The 17882-nt window shown below is 39.4% G+C and overlaps 1 protein-coding gene across 3 annotated transcripts in view; it reads right to left on the bottom strand.

Annotated features, from left to right (window-relative positions):
* The window catches only part of Cfap54 (cilia and flagella associated protein 54), a 295409-nt gene that overhangs the window by 22128 nt on the left and 255399 nt on the right, over window positions 1-17882 (bottom strand). For all 3 annotated transcript variants that reach the window (XM_046419397.2, XM_046419399.2, XM_058571287.1), the window contains one exon: window positions 14871-14945. In XM_046419397.2, coding sequence (XP_046275353.2) covers window positions 14871-14945 — 75 coding nt within the window. The remainder of the gene's footprint in view (window positions 1-14870; window positions 14946-17882) is intronic.

The raw sequence follows: 17882 nt of genomic DNA on the forward strand, positions 1-17882 counted from the left end.
TCTTAGAAGGACTTTGTGATTCCATTTAGGGATCATCTGGATAATCCAGGATAATCCCCACATCACAATATTCTTAATTTAATCACATCTGCATAGTGCCTTTGGTCATGCAAGGTAACAGGACTCCCCGGGAAGGCTTTTTACTCAACCTATCATAATGTGTGAGTGAGATGCTTAGTCAAAGCCAATATCATATACTATCAGTTCAACAGGGTTTTTGTAACTGAAGTTATTGTATTATTTCTATTTAAAAATTCATGGCATTTCTTCAAAGGCCTACTGTGCCACAAATTAGTAGAAGTCACTGAAATATATACTTGTTCTTCTCCCATGCTCCCTATCACATCCTTGCATATTAGGTTGACCAGCAGGATGTAAGCAGGATGGCTCTTAGAAACAGTCACCTGAATTCACTGTCTGAACTGGGTCACACTTCAGAGTGAAAGGAGAGTATGTGAACCATTTTTCTAAATCCACACATGTAAATTGTGACTGTGCCAACATATGAGAAAATAGGGTCACCCTACACAGAAATGTGTGGTGAAATCCTGCAGCCCTCTCTTCTGCATGGGTTTTCTTATGCAGCGCAGGTAGCACAGTTATGAATTGAAGGAAAGATGCCGAATCCTCATTAGACTGTGCATGAGAAAGAAAGAAATCTATACTGCCACTGAGATTTGGGGCTTGTTTTTTTAGTGACCACAGTCTGCTCTGTCCTGACTAATGCTCTTGAACTCTGGCAACCTTGGTCTCGCTGTATTTCTGAATAAGGGGAAATTCTATCAGAGTCTAACTGCACTTAAAGGTCAGGGCTTGCTCAGCAGCAAAGTTAGAGGAAGAAATACTATAGCTGGGTACCCTGTGGCTGGGTTCCTTCCTGCAGGGGCTCTGTGGCTCTGCCTGTGGGCTTTTAACCTGGGACACAAAAATGAAAATTCCAGAGTTCTAACAATACTTGGCATTTCTTGATGATTTTTTATGAGAGAGCTCACTGGGCTTAACTTCTAGCAACCAGGAACTGGAGGTTCTATTTTAGAGCGAAGGCTTTATAAAGAACTGAAGTTTGCGTTTTGTTCCGGGGACTTTGTTGCCTAGAATCAAAGCATGCTGGGCTTTGTCAGCTAGCAGCTCCCACTGCAGCAGCAAACCCGAGGGCAGACCTTATGTGCACAGTGTGGAAAGAAAACTTGCTCACGCTGACTTCTTTATTCCCGTCAGTACACACCACAAGCAGCTGCAAACCCCTCTTATAAGGCAGCCAGCACTGGCAATTTCTCATAGAAAAGTCTCAGAGTGCAGTTCTCAGAGGCATGTCACACACGTTTATTCATTTCACTTTTTTTTTTTTTTTTTTAGCATTTCTCACTTGAACAATTAGCCTCTGTCAGTTGATAAAGGGATGTGAAGAAGAAAAGGGCAAGAAAAGAGGAGTGGGAAGGAGCCAAGAGGAAGAAGGGAAGGGTAGCGGGCAGGAAGGGAAGGGTAGCGGGCAGGAAGACTAGCAGAGTCACTGAGCACTGCATCAAGCACTTTTCTGTTATGAAAAGAATATGCCTGTTTTCAGTTTTCATCGCGAGTTTTTTTGTTGTTCATCAAAAAATAGTTTAATGGCTCTTTGTGCTGAATTGTTTAAAAAAGTCCAATCCCCAAAAGGTTACATCCTGTATGATTCCTTTTATATAATATTCTTCAAATGAGGGAAGTACAGAGATGGAAAACAGGCGGTTGCTAGGGGTTAAGGAGGAGGTGGGATGAGTTTGGCTATAAAAGGGCAACAGGGACCCTTGGGGTGGTGAACAAGTTTGCTATCCTGACTGTATCACTGTGAAGATACTGTGTGGTGTTGTACCATAGTTCTGCAAGATGTCGCCATTGGAGAAAAACGGGTAAAGGGTACACTGGATCTCTCTGTTTTCTCTCTCATCCTCCTTCCTTTGCTATGCCCTCTTCCACTCGCTACATCCCCAGCCCTCTCTGGATTATTTTTATAACTGCATTGTGAATCTACTGTTAATTTAAAAAGCATGGTTGAAAAACAACACTAAAGATACATCTATTAAATGGCCATTTACTCTTTGAAAATTAGCAAACATTTAAGGAGGCTAAAGCCAATAATGAAGGGAGTTGTTAACGTTCAAGTGAACAAATGATTCATTTCACTCTATTTTAAGGCTGGAAAAAATAAAGATGACCATGGTGTATGGAATACCTACCACAGGCCTTGTGCTGTACCAAATGTGTTAAATATGGTTTCTAATGTAGTCCCATATGGGAGTGGTTATCACCAATTTACAGATAAGGAATGAAAGCCTGGAGAAATAGAGTAACTTGCTCATGGTCTCGCAACCAACAGGTGGTAGAACCAAAAATGAAACTAGGTTTTTATCCACTAGATACATTGCGTCCCAGACCTTTCTTAGCATCTAATTGACCTGAAGTCTTTTAGGATTCCTAACTTGTCTATAAGGGCAGAATTAGAACTAGAACTAGAACTTGTGCCAGGTGTCTTGCCACCACACTCTGCTGTCATGTGTGGTTGAGGAAAGACCGTGATGGCATTACCACCTATGATACAGGCAGAATAACTGCAAAAATCTCAAAATAGTTAGTGTCCAAAGTAAACAAGGTAAATGATATATATTTACACCTGCTTCTGCTTTGTGTGTCTACTTAAATGTAAACAACATTTGTCAAGAGAATTCCCAAAGGTTTTCCAATTGATTTAGCTCTATGAGGCAAAAATCAAATGCTCTCCTGAAATGATAATATAATTTCACTGTTAAGGTTTGTTTTTTTTTTTAATCAAGGCAAATAATTTAGAAAACTGAATGAAAGACATGAAACTGAACATTTAACCCACTTCTTAACAAAATAGAGAAGAATGAACAGATTTGCTAATGATACCCCTTATCTCTTGCCTCCTTCTGAGTTCTACAAAGTGACTAACCTCCAGGAAACTCCCTTCTAGATGGCTGTGCAGTTGTATCCAAAATGACACCCGCTTGGTTAATCAAGGAGTGCAAACACTTCTCATTACTTTTATAGCAAAAACATAATATCAGGATATCTTGTTTTAAATTTCATCCAAGCATCATTATTCCCCCAAACTGCACATCTGATGAAAGTGGGGCTGGTACTTCAAGCACAGATAATACAAAGGCTCTCAGCTGCTTGATGAACGAGAGTATATTTCACCCTGACACTGTTGCCGGCAAATCTCTGAGAGATGAGCATTTTGGAAATGCTATAAACAGCTTAGCCTTTTCTTAGCATTTTGAAGAGCACATTAATAGCCTGGCCTTTTCTTAAGGGCTTTCTTTTTCCCTTAGCCAAATTTGACAGTTAGAAGTGAACAGTGAGTGGATGGCATCAAAGTCAACGCTGTGTTTTAGAAGCAGTGTGGAACTGATGTCATCTGGCATTGTCTTCAAAAGAATATAAGAATATTAAGTGGATGGCTCATGAACTTACATACAAAGGATACTCTTCACTTGAGGATGGAATGATAATGTCTCCCAGAAGAAAGATGTAATTCTAGATGCCCATAAAATCTATTCAGACAGCTCTTAGTTGGTACAAAAAAAGGAAAAGAAAAAAATGTACAATTCTTGACTAAAAGAAGTTACATTAATATATATATTTTTAAATACTTAGTAAATACCTGCTATGGAATACATGGAAACTTGTGCTCTGTGCTGTAAATAACAGTTTAGAGGGTATCAGCAAAGAGAGACCAAAAGGCATGCAGTAAGAAAATAAAATTAGCCAAAGGAAGTTAAATAGCTTAGCGGGACCCTCTAGGATTTAGCATCCTTAGAAAAGAGAAGGAAGCTGTCCTACATAAATAGGGGCATGTTCAACCCCATACGACAGCCAGAAAGACTTCATAGGTTATTTCAGAGTATCCTTTGAGAATCCACCTAGTTTATTCCCACCCTGTGAGCATAAACGTACTCAGCAACTCCATGACTATTACCTAATATATTTAGGAAAGATTGCTAACTAATTTAAAAAATAGCTTAAGTAGTTCCCTTTGGAGAAGCCCCTGCTCAGAGGAGGAATAGGCCCAGAAATTGGGACTCACTGGATGCTGTCGCAGACTGAATTTTCCTCAAATGATTGCAACAGCAGCTCCTAGCCCACATTCCTTTCTTACAATTTGACTTTGATACTTTCCACCCAAAAGGATACAGTCTATGTCCAATCTTGAATCTGGGTGGATCTGAGACTAGTAGGGAAGTTGTTATGGAATTTTTGATGCTAAGGTATAAAAAATGATGGAAATTTGCTGGTTCTCTTGGGAGGCTCAATCTTGACAACTCAACCACCATGTTGTGAAGAGGCCCAACTAACCACAGAGAGAGGTCTCATGTCCTGTTCTGGCCCACAGCCACACTGTGGTCCCAGCACCCAACTGACAGCCAACATCAAGTACCATCCAAATGAGCTTTCAGTGATGCCAGCCACTAGCCATTCAATTATCCCAATCTTCAAGTCTTCCTAGCCAATACCCCAGATACCATGGAGCAGAGACAAGCTGCCCTACTATGCTCTTCCCAACATGTGACCCACAGAATCTTAGGGCCTGACAAAACTATAGTCATTTTATGCCACTAAGTTTGGGGTGCTTTATTATGCAAGGTTAGCAAGTGGAACCGATGACCTTGGGAACACATGATTAGAAGGGATATGTATAGCCATACCTAGCACTTGAATCACTCCAGCCTTCTGTGAATGCACCCAGAGGCTTCACTGTAGGCATTTACATTCTCCCACTATAGTCACATACTAGGGGAATAAGTCTACTTACAGGGTTTCCTTTCAAGTGAACTCAAGCAGCTTTAGATGATAGTAATGGGAACTATATTGCTGAGTCCATGTCAGGCACTGTTCTCAGAATTTTACATGAGTTAATTCACTTAATCCACATAATGACCCCATGTGAGAGTGGTCAGAATCAAAATGGAGTCACTTGTGTCAAACTCAACAAAATAAATAAGACCAAGAAGGTTGAGAAGGAGGGAATCTCATGCACATATGCCTGTGTTGAGAGCCATAGCCAAGTAGGAATGATGCATGGCATTTTTGGTTGAAAGGTGATGCCAGCAAGCCATTGAGATGATAATGATTATGTTAAGATGTGCATTCAATTGGAGATTAGACCCCTGCTGTCCACCTCGGCCTGCTACTTTGGAGCTCTCGCAGGACTCCCCGGAGAGTTCCCATTGGTTGGGGAAGTGCGGTAGAGGGGATTCTGGAGGAGGGATTTCTTGTTGGTGTGGTGTGTCCCAGAAGAAGGCCATGTGCGTGGCATTCGCGGGAGTTTTGGAAATAAAGTTTGTTCCTGCTTGAGTGGCTCGTGATTTTGTGCCCAGCCAGACTGCGGCATGCCTGACAACAAGAATTATCACAAAAGCCTCTGACAGAACCACAACCTGACACAAAGGCTACCACAGCCTTACACAGAAAATATATCTTCAAGGAAAGTTGTCCAGCAATGGCCTGGTCAGCCTTGGGCCAACACTACCTTTGTTAATGATCCTTGGAACCAGGCATTTTTGTTTAAAAACAAATGATTTTGCCTTTTAAAATCCCCCCCTTGCCGTAAACTCCTTGATAGGCCCATACATACTCTCAGTGAAATGTTCATTACTGAATAAATTTATTGATCCTCTGAGAATTTCGGTTTGTTATTTAGTCGACATCTATGAAATGAAATATTTTTATTCCCATTCTACAATAGGGAAACTCAAGTATTTGGGTTAAACAACTTGCCTAAGGTTATACAACTCAAAACACAGCAGAGCTGGGCTGGGATTTGGAGCCAGGCAATATGTCCCTCTGCCTATCCATCAACGACCACATCTACAACATCATAAACCCTGACTCTAACTCTCCCTCGGGAACCCATTATAAATCTAGTCCCCCACCTGCATGGCCAAGAGGCCCCATACTGAAAAGGCTGGGCAGGGCTGGCTTCAGGATAATGATAGTGGTCAAAAAGAGGCTCTGGAGTTGGCCACTCTTGACTGTGACAGGTACCAGTTCTGTGACTTTGGGCAGGTCTTTTAACACTCTGACCTCGTTCACCCTCCATCTTCATGCAAAATGATCATCCATTTTAACAACACAAGCCTTCTCAATATGTAAGCAACAGTCCAAATCCTCGTTCTGGATCATCAGCTCCTCCAGGCAAGAACTCTGTCTTTGCGATCACCAATTCCTCCATTGAGTCCAACCCAGAGCCTGGCACTCAGTTGCAGCTTGTAAATGGAGCTAGGGTTTTTTGTTTGATTTTTAAACATTTCACTTTATTTTTCTCTGCATCCAGGGCTTCTAGGATTTATTTCATTCTCTCCATCCAAGTAATCAAAACCAAAAAATCAAAAAGTGCTCCTTGACTCAGAGGAGGACATACAATCAATCAACAAGTACATGAAAAAATGCTCACCATCTCTAGCAGTCAGAGAAATGCAAATCAAAACCACCCTAAGATACCATCTCACTCCAGTTAGATTGGCAGCCATTATGAAGTCAAACAACAACAAGTGCTGGCAAGGATGTGGGGGAAAGGGTACATGTGTACATTGCTGGTGGGACTACAAATTGGTGCAGCCAATTTGGAAAGCAGTATGGAGATTTCTTGGAAAGCTGGGAATGGAGCCACCATTTGACCCAGCTATTCCCCTTCTCGGTCTATTCCCTAAAGACCTAAAAAGAGCATGCTACAGGGACACTGCTACATCGATGTTCATAGCAGCACAATTCACAATAGCAAGACTGTGGAACCAACCTAGATGCCCTTTAATAGATGAATGGATAAAAAAAATGTGGCATTTATACACAATGGAGTATTACTCTGCTTTAAAAAATGACAAAATCATAGAATTTACAGGGAAATGGATGGCATTAGAGCAGATTATGCTAAGTGAAGCTAGCCAATCCCTAAAAAACAAATGCCAAATGTCTTCTTTGATATAAGGAGAGTAACTAAGAACAGAGTAGGGTCGAAGAGCATGAGAAGATTAACATTAAACAGGGATGAGAGGTGGGAGGGAAAGGGAGAGAGAAGGGAAATTGCATGGATATGGAAGGAGACCCTCCGAGTTATACAAAAGTACATACAAGAGGAAGTGAGGGGAAGGGGAAAAATAAAACAAGGGGGACAAATGAATGTCAGTAGAGGGGGCAGAGAGAGAAAAGGGGAGGGGAGGGGAGGGGAGGGGGGATAGTAGAGGACAGGAAAGGCAGCAGAACACAACAGACACTAGTATGGCAATATGTAAATCAATGGATGTGTAACTGATGTGATTCTGCAATCTGTATATGGGGTAAAAATGGGAGCTCATAACCCACTTGAATCGAAGTGTGAAATATGATATATCAAGAACTATGTAATGTTTTGAACAGCCAACAATAAAAAATTTAAAAAAAAAAAAGTGCTCCTTGAGAAAAATCACAACCACTGAGCCAACTGCCAGGGGTGAGATTTTTACTTTTTGTCCCTTTCGTCAAAAGTCTTTCCAATAAGAGGAAAATACTTCCATGAATGTCCTTAGTCATGTTTGTATTTTCCCAAGGGTACTCTTATCATTTTGCAATCATTTTTCTAAGCAATTAACCATGGGTCACTAGCTTAATTTCAAAGAGGGAATCAGTGAATCCCTCTAAAAACATACCGAAGCTCATCACCTTCAGAACTGTGGCAAGACTGCCAGGGGAGCCCAGGAGTGGTGCTCAGTTCTCAGGCCTCTTTCCCCACTCTGGACTGTAATTGCTTTCGTGGTTGTCTCTGTCCTGCAGTAAACCACAGCTCTCTTGAAGGCAGAGACTGGCTTTTACTTTTGTCAAAGCCTCACATAGTGACTGGTACAGAGGAGGCACTTCACAAATGTTTACTGTACCAATGACTGAAATTGATGGCCCCAAAGTCACTGATAATGGCAGAACTAGAGCAGCAATCAAGGGCTATCTCTGGAAGATGTATCATGAGCTATTCATTCATTTAACATTTTTTGAACACCTGCTGGGGACCAGACTTGGGAAAAAGCACTGAGAATAAAAATACAATATGACTCAATCTTATATAAGATCCAATCAGCACTAGTAGAGGAGAGAAAAGTGGAAGTACATCGCCATAACACATTTTGATCAACTACTATTGAGTGCATAGAACATAAGCCAAGGGCTTAAAAGAGAAGTAATGAAAAAGTGGTGATCTGAGTTAGGTTAATACAAGTTTAGATGCACTATCGCCCATTTCTATGTGATACCCAGTACAATATAAGAGGCTAGTGTTGTGAGGAAACTGCTTCAGCTAACATGCAGGACTCATAAGAGGTCAGAAGAGATAATAAGGTGTAGGTAGTCATGTGATGGATCCATACATTAGCCGTAAAGATGCAAATAATTTAATAGAGGGATGTTAATATAGTGGAATGGTAATTTACTCACTAGCAAATGATTGATGTCAACATCTTATCATAAAAATATCAAAAATGATAACTAAATAAACAATAGGGATGGGGATGTGGCTCAATAACAGAGCAGTTATCCAGCCTGTGTGAGGCCCTGGGTTTGACCCACAGCACCATAAATAAACAAACAAACAATCAATCATGAGCACACTAAATTCAGCCATGTAAAAAGGAATATACATTAGTAAAGCACATACTAATATGCACTTCACTAGAATTTAAATATCATTATGGATTTTTAGGTTAAATTTACATATTTTAAAGAAATATTGCACAAACTAAATTATGTTCAATAGGAGCTACAGAAATAATGGCAGACATCAGGCTGAGATGCTTTCTGAGACTGGAGGCATTTTTATTTATTATGAGACAAATTCATAGCTATTATAATCCACCACAGTCTCCTGCGTGCCACTGACTGTCTCACTAGAACTCTGACTTTCCAGGTACCTCTGTTTCCTTCTTGCATTTGCCTAATAAAATAATTTGCTTCTATTGGCATTTTTCATTCCTATATCAAAAAGCCAAGTGCTGCTTGAGAAAAATCACAAGCCAAGAAGCCTAGTATCCTCACAAACATAACTTTTAAATCTCAATGTGGCCCTCAATCTTCTATTTGTCCTGGGACAGCTTCCTTACCCATGGCCCTGGATGATGATGATATTCAAGATTTCACCTTTCTAGACGACTGTGCTCTCCAGCTTCCTGTCCCACTCTACTTAGTTGGGAAAATTAAAACCACTGGCTGAACTTCCCCAATTTCTCCTTTTCTTATGCAATTACCTATATCCCTCTCCACCTTGAGATGCCACCTAAAGGCCTAGAGGAGGAAGTTTTGTTTTGTTTTGTTTTTGCTTCAAGTATCCCCTCACTTGTGCTATACAGATCTGTCTGTTCCCTGCCCCCTCCTTATGGCTCTGCTTCACCCTTGGTCCCTACAGGCATCCTCTATCCCCCCTAATTCTTTTCCCAACCACCCCTGCTCTTCAATTCTGTGGCTCATTCTGGCCATTTCCCTATATTCCTCATTTTGTTTTCCCATGCTCTCAAATCTTCTTAAAGATCAGTCTGCTCTAGCGACTTTTTCTTTCTCATCTCACTTTCTCACATCTCACTCCTCAATTCCCTGGAGCACCTGCTTCCACTATTCTATTTCAGGTGTTGCCTTGTCACTCTTTTTTTTTTGGTACTGGGGATTGAACCCAAAGGTGCTCTACCACTGAGCCACATCCCCAGCTCCTTTTATTTTTTTATTTAGAGATAGGGTCTCTCTGAGTTGCTTAGAGCCTCATAAAATTGCTAAGATTGGCTTTGAACTCTCAATTCTCCTGCCTCAGCCTCCCAAGCCCTTGGGATTACAGGTGTGCACCACCATGGCCAGCTGCTTCCACTAGTCTAGTAAGTCATTCCCTGGATGTGTGTTAGTTAAAAATGCAGATCTGGAGATGGGGGCGAAGAGCACTGGTAGAGTACTAGCCCCATATGCACAAGATCCTGAGTTTGAGCCCCAGTTACACACACACACACACACACACACGATAACAGTGTGGGTCCTGGATTTAGGTGGACCTGGATTTGACTCCTGCCTCTTCCACTTATAAGTTCTAAGACCTGAGCATGCTACTTAATTTTCCTGTTCATCAGTTTCTCATCTCAACAGTAGGGATAGTAATGGTAACCCATTTCAAAGGGTTCTTGTGATATTAAGTGATATAATGTATATAAACACTTAATGATGTCTGCACATACCATGTGCTCAATAAATATTTATTATTATTATTACTATTAGTAGTAGCATTTGCATTTCAATCACTATTATCACACTGTTAGATACTATACTAGGTCAAGCTAAAAATCCTAAACTAAAAAAAAAAAAAAAAAAACAACCCACAACCACTAAACTTGTATAATCAAGAAGAACTATTTTGCAGTTTTTGTATATAATCTCTTTGATCTCTTGATCTAAGATAACCTTTCCATCTTTAAAGCAGGATCTACTCCTAGGAACCTACCTCTTCTCCATTCTAGTCTATTCATATCATATACACTCATACATTAATCATTAATCTGTTCAATTTATAATACTTTCACACATGTATGTGGATAATTGATAAGGCAAATTGATTTGTATCATGTGTACTAATGAAAATACTTAATTTAGCTGGCAAGAGGAACTTTAATCTGTGTTTTCAGCTACAAAAAGTATCTATACCAATGTACTGTATGCAGCAGATAGTCAATAATTATGATGGACAGGTAGTTGTTTAAAGGACTTAATCACAGTAAGAAGAGAGAATATTTTTAGCATCATGTTTGAATCCTACCTGACATCTTGGGAAATGCAATAATTCAAACCTATGCAGGCAATTAAAGGAATGCTTTTTATTGCTGCTTGACCAGAAATCATACCTAATGGTCTCTGATACACTGTGATTAATCACTAAGATGGTTAGTATGGGACATTCATTCCCTTCCTTCATGTCCCTGCTATTCTCAGTCTCTTTATGTCACAAGCCATGCATAGCAATATTTATTTTAATTAGGAAGAGGTAATACAAGCAAAGGTAATTTGTAATAGGTATGTTCAGTAAGGAACCAAATTGCACAGCAAGATCTCATACTGGTGACAAAAAGATCTCCACTAAAGCATGTAATTTTGCCTAACAATTTATTTCTTGGGACAAATTCATAAATGCCCAAGTCCTGTCCCAGCACTATTAGGTAAGTCTTGCTCTCAGAAGAAATACAGGAGGAGGTTCAAGTGAGAGGTACCCTTTCTTGGATCCTTCACCACTGAGATCCCATGTTGGGATCTTGACCTAATCCCTAAGATAGAATAATAAGTTTACATTATGGGAAAAGAAAATGATTTCCATCTTTTATTCTACCTTTAATATTTTTCAAAACAAATTTGGCTACTAAAAATCTGATTGAAATTAGTCCACAAGGATGAAGCACACAGGGAAGGTAGAGTCATGGTGGAGATGATGATGATAATGACAGTGATGCTTAAAATATTTTCTAAACATTTCATTGTAAGCCCTATGACAAAATATTTAACTATATTATCCAACTCACAATTGTGAGAGCTTCATATTATGACCTATGAAAAAAACCCTGAAGCTTAGAGAAATTAAATAATTTGCCCAAGGTCATACCACAAATGACACTCAAGTCTGGGTTTTCAACCCAAGTGTCAGAAACCAAATCCACTGACATCAGTCATCATATATCTTATGATTAACAATTTTTTGTGACCTATTGCTAACCATGGGTTGTCTAAAATTAGATTTAGGCTTAGTTTTACTATGTCTGACAGAGTAAGTCTAAATATTTCTATAATAAAAATTAAGCTCCCCATTTAAAAAATGGGAAAGGGCCATGAATAGTCAACTGAATTTTCTAAAAGCAAAGATTAAATTACAGATATTTAAAACTCAAAGAAATTCAATTTGATTCAAGAAACAGTAACAGTGAGGTTGGTATACATGGTACCGTGAGAGTTCAGGGATGGAGGGAGCAGTGTCACTGTCCCTACAAGCTAAAAGTCTAACAATAAAATAGGGCACAGATTGTTGATAGGTCTTACTTCAAATGTCCCTTTGAGGAGGAGACATGGTCGGGAGAACACCCTATCTAAGCTGTGGCTCCATTCCCTGATACTCTCTATCAGAGAGGCCTACAAACTTTATAAAATCCCAGAAAATAAATAATTTAGGCTTTGTAGACCACACACTCTGTTATGGTTTAGATATGAGATGTCCCCTGAAAGCTCATGTGTGAAACAATGCAGGAATGGTCAGAGGTGAAATGATTAGATTATAGAAGCTAAACCTCATCACTGGATTAATCCACTTGTTGGATTAATCATCTGAAAGGACTCCTGTACTGGGTGGCAACTATAGGCAAGTAGGGGTGGATGGAGGAAGTAGGCCTTTGGAATTTATATTTTGTCCCTTGGTGCCTCTCCTGTCTCTCGACTCTCTAGCTGCTATGACCTGAGTGGCTTCCCTCCACCACAACATTCTGCCATGATGTTTTGCCTCACCTCAGACTCCAGAGTGGAGTCAGCCGACCATGGAATAGGACCTCGGAAACTGTGAGCCCAAATTAAATTTTTCCTCCTCTAAGCTTTTTGTGTCAGCCATTTTGGTCAGGGTGATGAAAAGCTGATTAACACGTGGTGGTCTCTACCCATCTCTGCTGTTATACTAAAAAACTAGCTATGTACCACAAGTGAAAAAACAGGCAAGACTATTCCAATAAAACACCATTTTAAAAAACAAACAGTGGCCCAGATGCAGTTCACAGGCTATAATTTGCCAGTCCCTCCTCTTGTATATTGCTTTATTTTATTTTTTTTCCTTTTCAGCACTTGACAAAATTTGAAACTTTCTTGCTTATTAATTGCTAAGCATTTCCCTCCACAAAAATGGCAGTTCCTTGAGAGCAGGATTCTTATTGCTTATCACAGCTGGCTTTCCAGTGCATAGGAGGGATTTCCTGGCATGGAGATTGTTCACTCTAAATATTTGTTACATAAGTTAATGAGCAAATACCATTTCACAAAGAAAAGATACAGATTTACAATGAACATATAAAATGTATTTGGCCTTATTAAAAATAAGAATAAAATAATGACATGCTACTTTTCACTTTTCAGAATTAATAACCGTATAGAGAAGGAGAAGAGGAAGGTAAGATCTAGTGTAAATGAACGTGTTTGTAAACTGGTCCTCTCATCTACTACAGAGAGCAGAGGAAATTGGTGAAACATTTCTGGAGGGCCATTTGCAATCATATAGCAGTATACATATACACTAATTCAAAAAGGACAATGGATTGAATAGATATTTCCCCAGAAAAGATGTACAAATGACTAAAAATCATATTTAAATATGATCATTAGTCCCTAAAGAAATGCAAATCAAAATCACAACAAGATACCACTCCACACCCATTAGGATAGTTTTTATTAAAATAAAATAAAATAAAAAGAACAATACTTGATGAGAATATGGAGAAATTGGAATTCTTGTGCATTTTTAATAGAAGTATAAAATTATATAGCTGCTATGGGAAACAGTTTGGGGGTTCCTCAAAAAATTAATACCATGGGGATCCAGCTACTTCACTCCTAGGAATATACCCTAAATAATTAAAAACTAGAACTCCAATAGATACTTGCACAACCATGTTCATAAAAACCTTATTTACAATAGCCAAAATGTGAAAACAACCCAAATATCCATTAATGGATGAATTGATAAACAAATGTTGTATATAGATATAGAGGAATATTATTTAGCCTTTAAAAATGTATAGGGTTAGGAAGGACAGCAGAATAAAACAGACATTATTACCTTATGTACATACATGACTGCATGATCAATGTGATTATACAACATGTACAATCAGAAAAATGAGAAATTATACTCCATATATGTATGACAAAAAAATAAAGAATGAGGGTTGGAGTGGTGGCTTAGTGGTAGAGCACTTGTCTAGCATGTGTGAGGTACTGGGTTTGATTCTCAGCACCACATATAAATAAATAAAATAAAGGTCCATTGACAACTAAATAACATTTTTTAAAAAAAATAATAATTTTTTAAAAAAGCAATAAAATACTTAAACATGGGTAACTTTGAAACATTGTGCCTCACAAAGTAAGCCAGATATAAAATATATATATGACTCCATTTATATGCAGTACCTAGAGTAGACAAATTCAGAGAGATGGAAAGTAGAATAGGGGTTATCAGGAGCTGGGAGGGGTTATCAGGAGCTGGTCAAAATTATTTTTATAGGTATATTTTATAATAAATATGTATACATACTTTTTACTCTAAAATTCAATTCCTAAAAATGACCTCTGAGGATATAACATAGAAGGGAACAAATATGTATGTATTAGAATCCAAAAATCTCTTTATTCATCAATAATAGTGCCTGACACAACAAATATATAATAGAGACTATTACAAAGGCTTTTTTTTTCCACATAAAAATACCTCCATGGCATTATTATTCAAGGAACAAAAGCAAGTTACAGAAAGCATGATCTCATTGACAGAAAAATTCTAAAGTTCATCTATGAAGGGAGAACATTCTAGATATTTCCAAAGTGCTAATAGGGATTATGATCCAAATGGCAGATTTCAAGTCATTTTAAAATGATCTACTACATAATTTTCTGTACTAACTGAACTTTTTTTCCACAAAGAATATTCTTAACCAAAGTAATATGCTATTGTGAACTCATTTTTTCACATTAATTAAGGAAGGTGAGACCCTTGGTACTTGCAATTAGATGTTTTTTGTGTTTTCATTTCCACAGCAGTAATACTACTTGTGAATAACCAGATACAATTTGAAAGGAAAGATACATACCTCAGTTAATGGTGTTGGCTCTCTGTCACTCAAAAACAGAGCTAGTATTTCAGAGCAGCATTCAATGATCATGTTCTAGAAACAGGAAGAAGGCAATATAGTGAGGGTGGTATTATTGGTCAAATACTGCACATTTAATGATAAACAATTAGTTTCCTTTGTCTCATTTTGCATCTCTGAACCCTAGTTCCCAAGATGAGAAAAAGAGGATCAGAATCACCATTTCTTAAATCATCTGGGTTATTTGAAAAGATACAGGATGGTCACAATATATAAGATCTGCAATTAATCATGAACAATACATTATTTTAGGATTCTTTCTCTGTAAATCACAGTTAAGATTCATGTCACAGAGTAATAACAAGCAAATAATTCACACCAAACTAAGATTTTAGAAAAATCACTTTTCTTCTGAGAAGAGAGTCCTGGACTCAATCCCTGGGAGGGACTTAAGCAGAAAAGAATAACTGGGATTGGGAAAGAAATGGGAAAAGACAATGGAAGAGCATGCCTACATTGCCTGTTGAGGACACTGCCATGGCCCCACTGAAGGGACACACCAGGCAGCCACTGGGCCAGATGTGGCATGGTTTGTATATAGGGGGAAACAGATGACAGAGAGAACTTTGTCGCCTGAGGGCCCCAGTGCAGCCTTGGCTCCTGACTCTCCAGCTTCATTTTCTGTAAGGCCCCCTGTGCCCTGCCCCAGCCGCTGGCTCTGCACAGGCTTACTTATTGCATGCTGACAAGTTTGTGCCTCCTCCCTCACTTATTTTGCTTGAGCTGGTGTTGTTTCCTTTATGTACCACTAAAGGAGCGGTGGCTATTAATTGTCAGAGACAAGCTATGCCTACCTCACAATGTTGCTAGCGTCCAGCCTGACAGAGGCAACAAGTTATTTTTTATGATAGAATTAATATATGCATGTAGTAGCATCCAGAATATTACAATGATAAAAGTATTTTCCTGTTTAGATTATAACTGAGCAATGCTGGTTAAAACCTTAAAATAAAGAACCAAACAACAACAGACCAGGTTATGGGCAAGCTTTAGTAAATGAATACATATGGAAAAGATCCAATTTTAAAATTATGAAACTATAATTCCACTTTAACAACTATTCAAGATATTACAGTAGGTGCTGTGGGACACAAAGATGAAGAAAGACAGCCCATTCTCATATAAAATTTACAATTACTAAAAAAATAGATTTATACATATCCAAGTTAAATATCAAGTCAAATATGATCAGATCATATCAGTTGTGACATGTTATAGACAGAAAGGTAGGATACTAAGCAAGGTAGGATACTATTGCATACTAAGCAATTCTTAGTATGAGGAATGAGGAAGATTCCTGGAAGAGGTTTGTATGAACTGAAAGAGTAGGAGGCTCTCCTGTGGGATCTAGGGTCCCCCAGCGGGAGAGAGCCATATTTGCAATGAGCTTTGAGGTAGCACAGGAATCAGAAATGGTCCTTTCTAGTGTGGCGTGGTGGCACATACCTGGAATCCCAATGGCTCAGGACAGTGAGACAGGATGTTTGCAAGTTCAAAGCAAATCAGTGAGGCCCTAAGCAGCTTAGTGAGATCCTGTCTCAAAAAAACCAAAACAAAAATGAGCTGAGAATGTGGCTCAGTGGTTAAGCACCACTGGGTTTAATCCCTGATACCAAAAAAAGAAAAAAAAGGAAGGAAGGAAGGAAGGAAGAACGTTCCTTCCTGCAGACCTGCACAGGAAGCAAAGCAGTAAGCTTGGTGACAAATAACTGGAGAGGTCAGTTTACAACAGGTCACATAGGAGTGAGGAAAGGAAGTGGACTGAGGGAATAGTGATAGAGATCGACTTATAAATGTAATTCAGACTACAGTTTAAAGGTGAACTGGCCTAGAAGAAGACAAGGGGAAGAGAAATCAGCTATAAGGCTGCTCAGACTGTCTGGGCAGCAAGTGATTTTCACTCAGGATTGTGGGTGAAAAGAGGCCAGGTTTGTGGGGCTAAAAGATGGAGGGCAGGCAGGAGGCCGATCCCTGATCAGGTACATCAGGATGTGGAGCCTTCCGGGCTCCCAGTCCACTTTACCAGACAGAGGGGAAGTACACCCACTCGTAAGCTCCTCCAATTTATCTGTATTTTTATGTCTCTAATTGAGTTCTTAGGACTGGTTAAAGTGTGTTTTCTCTCTATATAAAAATTTCAATAACAGCCATGATGGGTTATTGTCATGATTTTGTCAAGAGCTGTCAAGCAAAATGACACTGTCTATATCATTAATCATCATTTCACATAACAGATGAAGATAGCAGTATTACCTGATAAATGCCTTCCACTGCCTGTGTCAACATTTATCACACAGAAATTTTGTCTCCACAACATTCTATTACTCTGGCATTATTTGAAGTAAACCACATACACATTGTAAAATTGGCTGATCTGAGGTTGGGCTGTGAGCACCTCCCATGACCTCACTACCGCAGAAGTGAAGACAGGAAAAGCACAGAATGCAATCCTAATCAGAACGCGGCTGGAGGCGTGCTGAGGTTGGTGAGGGAGCAGGGAGGGTGCAGACGGACCTTTGCTCAGTCCTCAATACTGTGAGAGTGTGGATGTGGAGTGTCCCCCACAGGCTCCTGTGGTAAGGACTGTCCACCACAGTGGTGCTGTTGGGAATGGTGGAAACTTGAAGAGACGGGCCCAGTTGGAGAAAGCAGGTCCCTGGGGAGTGCTTTTGAAGGGTTTATTTTCCCCATGCCCCTTGCATGGGCAAAATATGCTCTTTCTCTCTTCCTATTTCTTTCTCTCTCTCTCTGCTTCCCATGAGGTAAGCTCATTTGCTCCCCATACACTTCTGACCATGATTCCTCACCACGAATTCACAGCAATGGGGCTAAGCAAAATGGACTGATATCTCTGACACTGTTTAGCCAAAATAAGTCTTTCCACCTTTTAGGTTTATTTATGTCAGGCATTTTGTCACAGCAATGGAAAAGTTACTAACATGTCCATTGCTC

Source organism: Marmota monax, unplaced genomic scaffold (genome assembly GCF_021218885.2).
Source record: "Marmota monax isolate L192 unplaced genomic scaffold, Marmota_monax_Labrador192_F-V1.1 WCK01_AAM20220418_F8-fsc00036, whole genome shotgun sequence".
NCBI lineage: Eukaryota > Metazoa > Chordata > Mammalia > Rodentia > Sciuridae > Marmota > Marmota monax.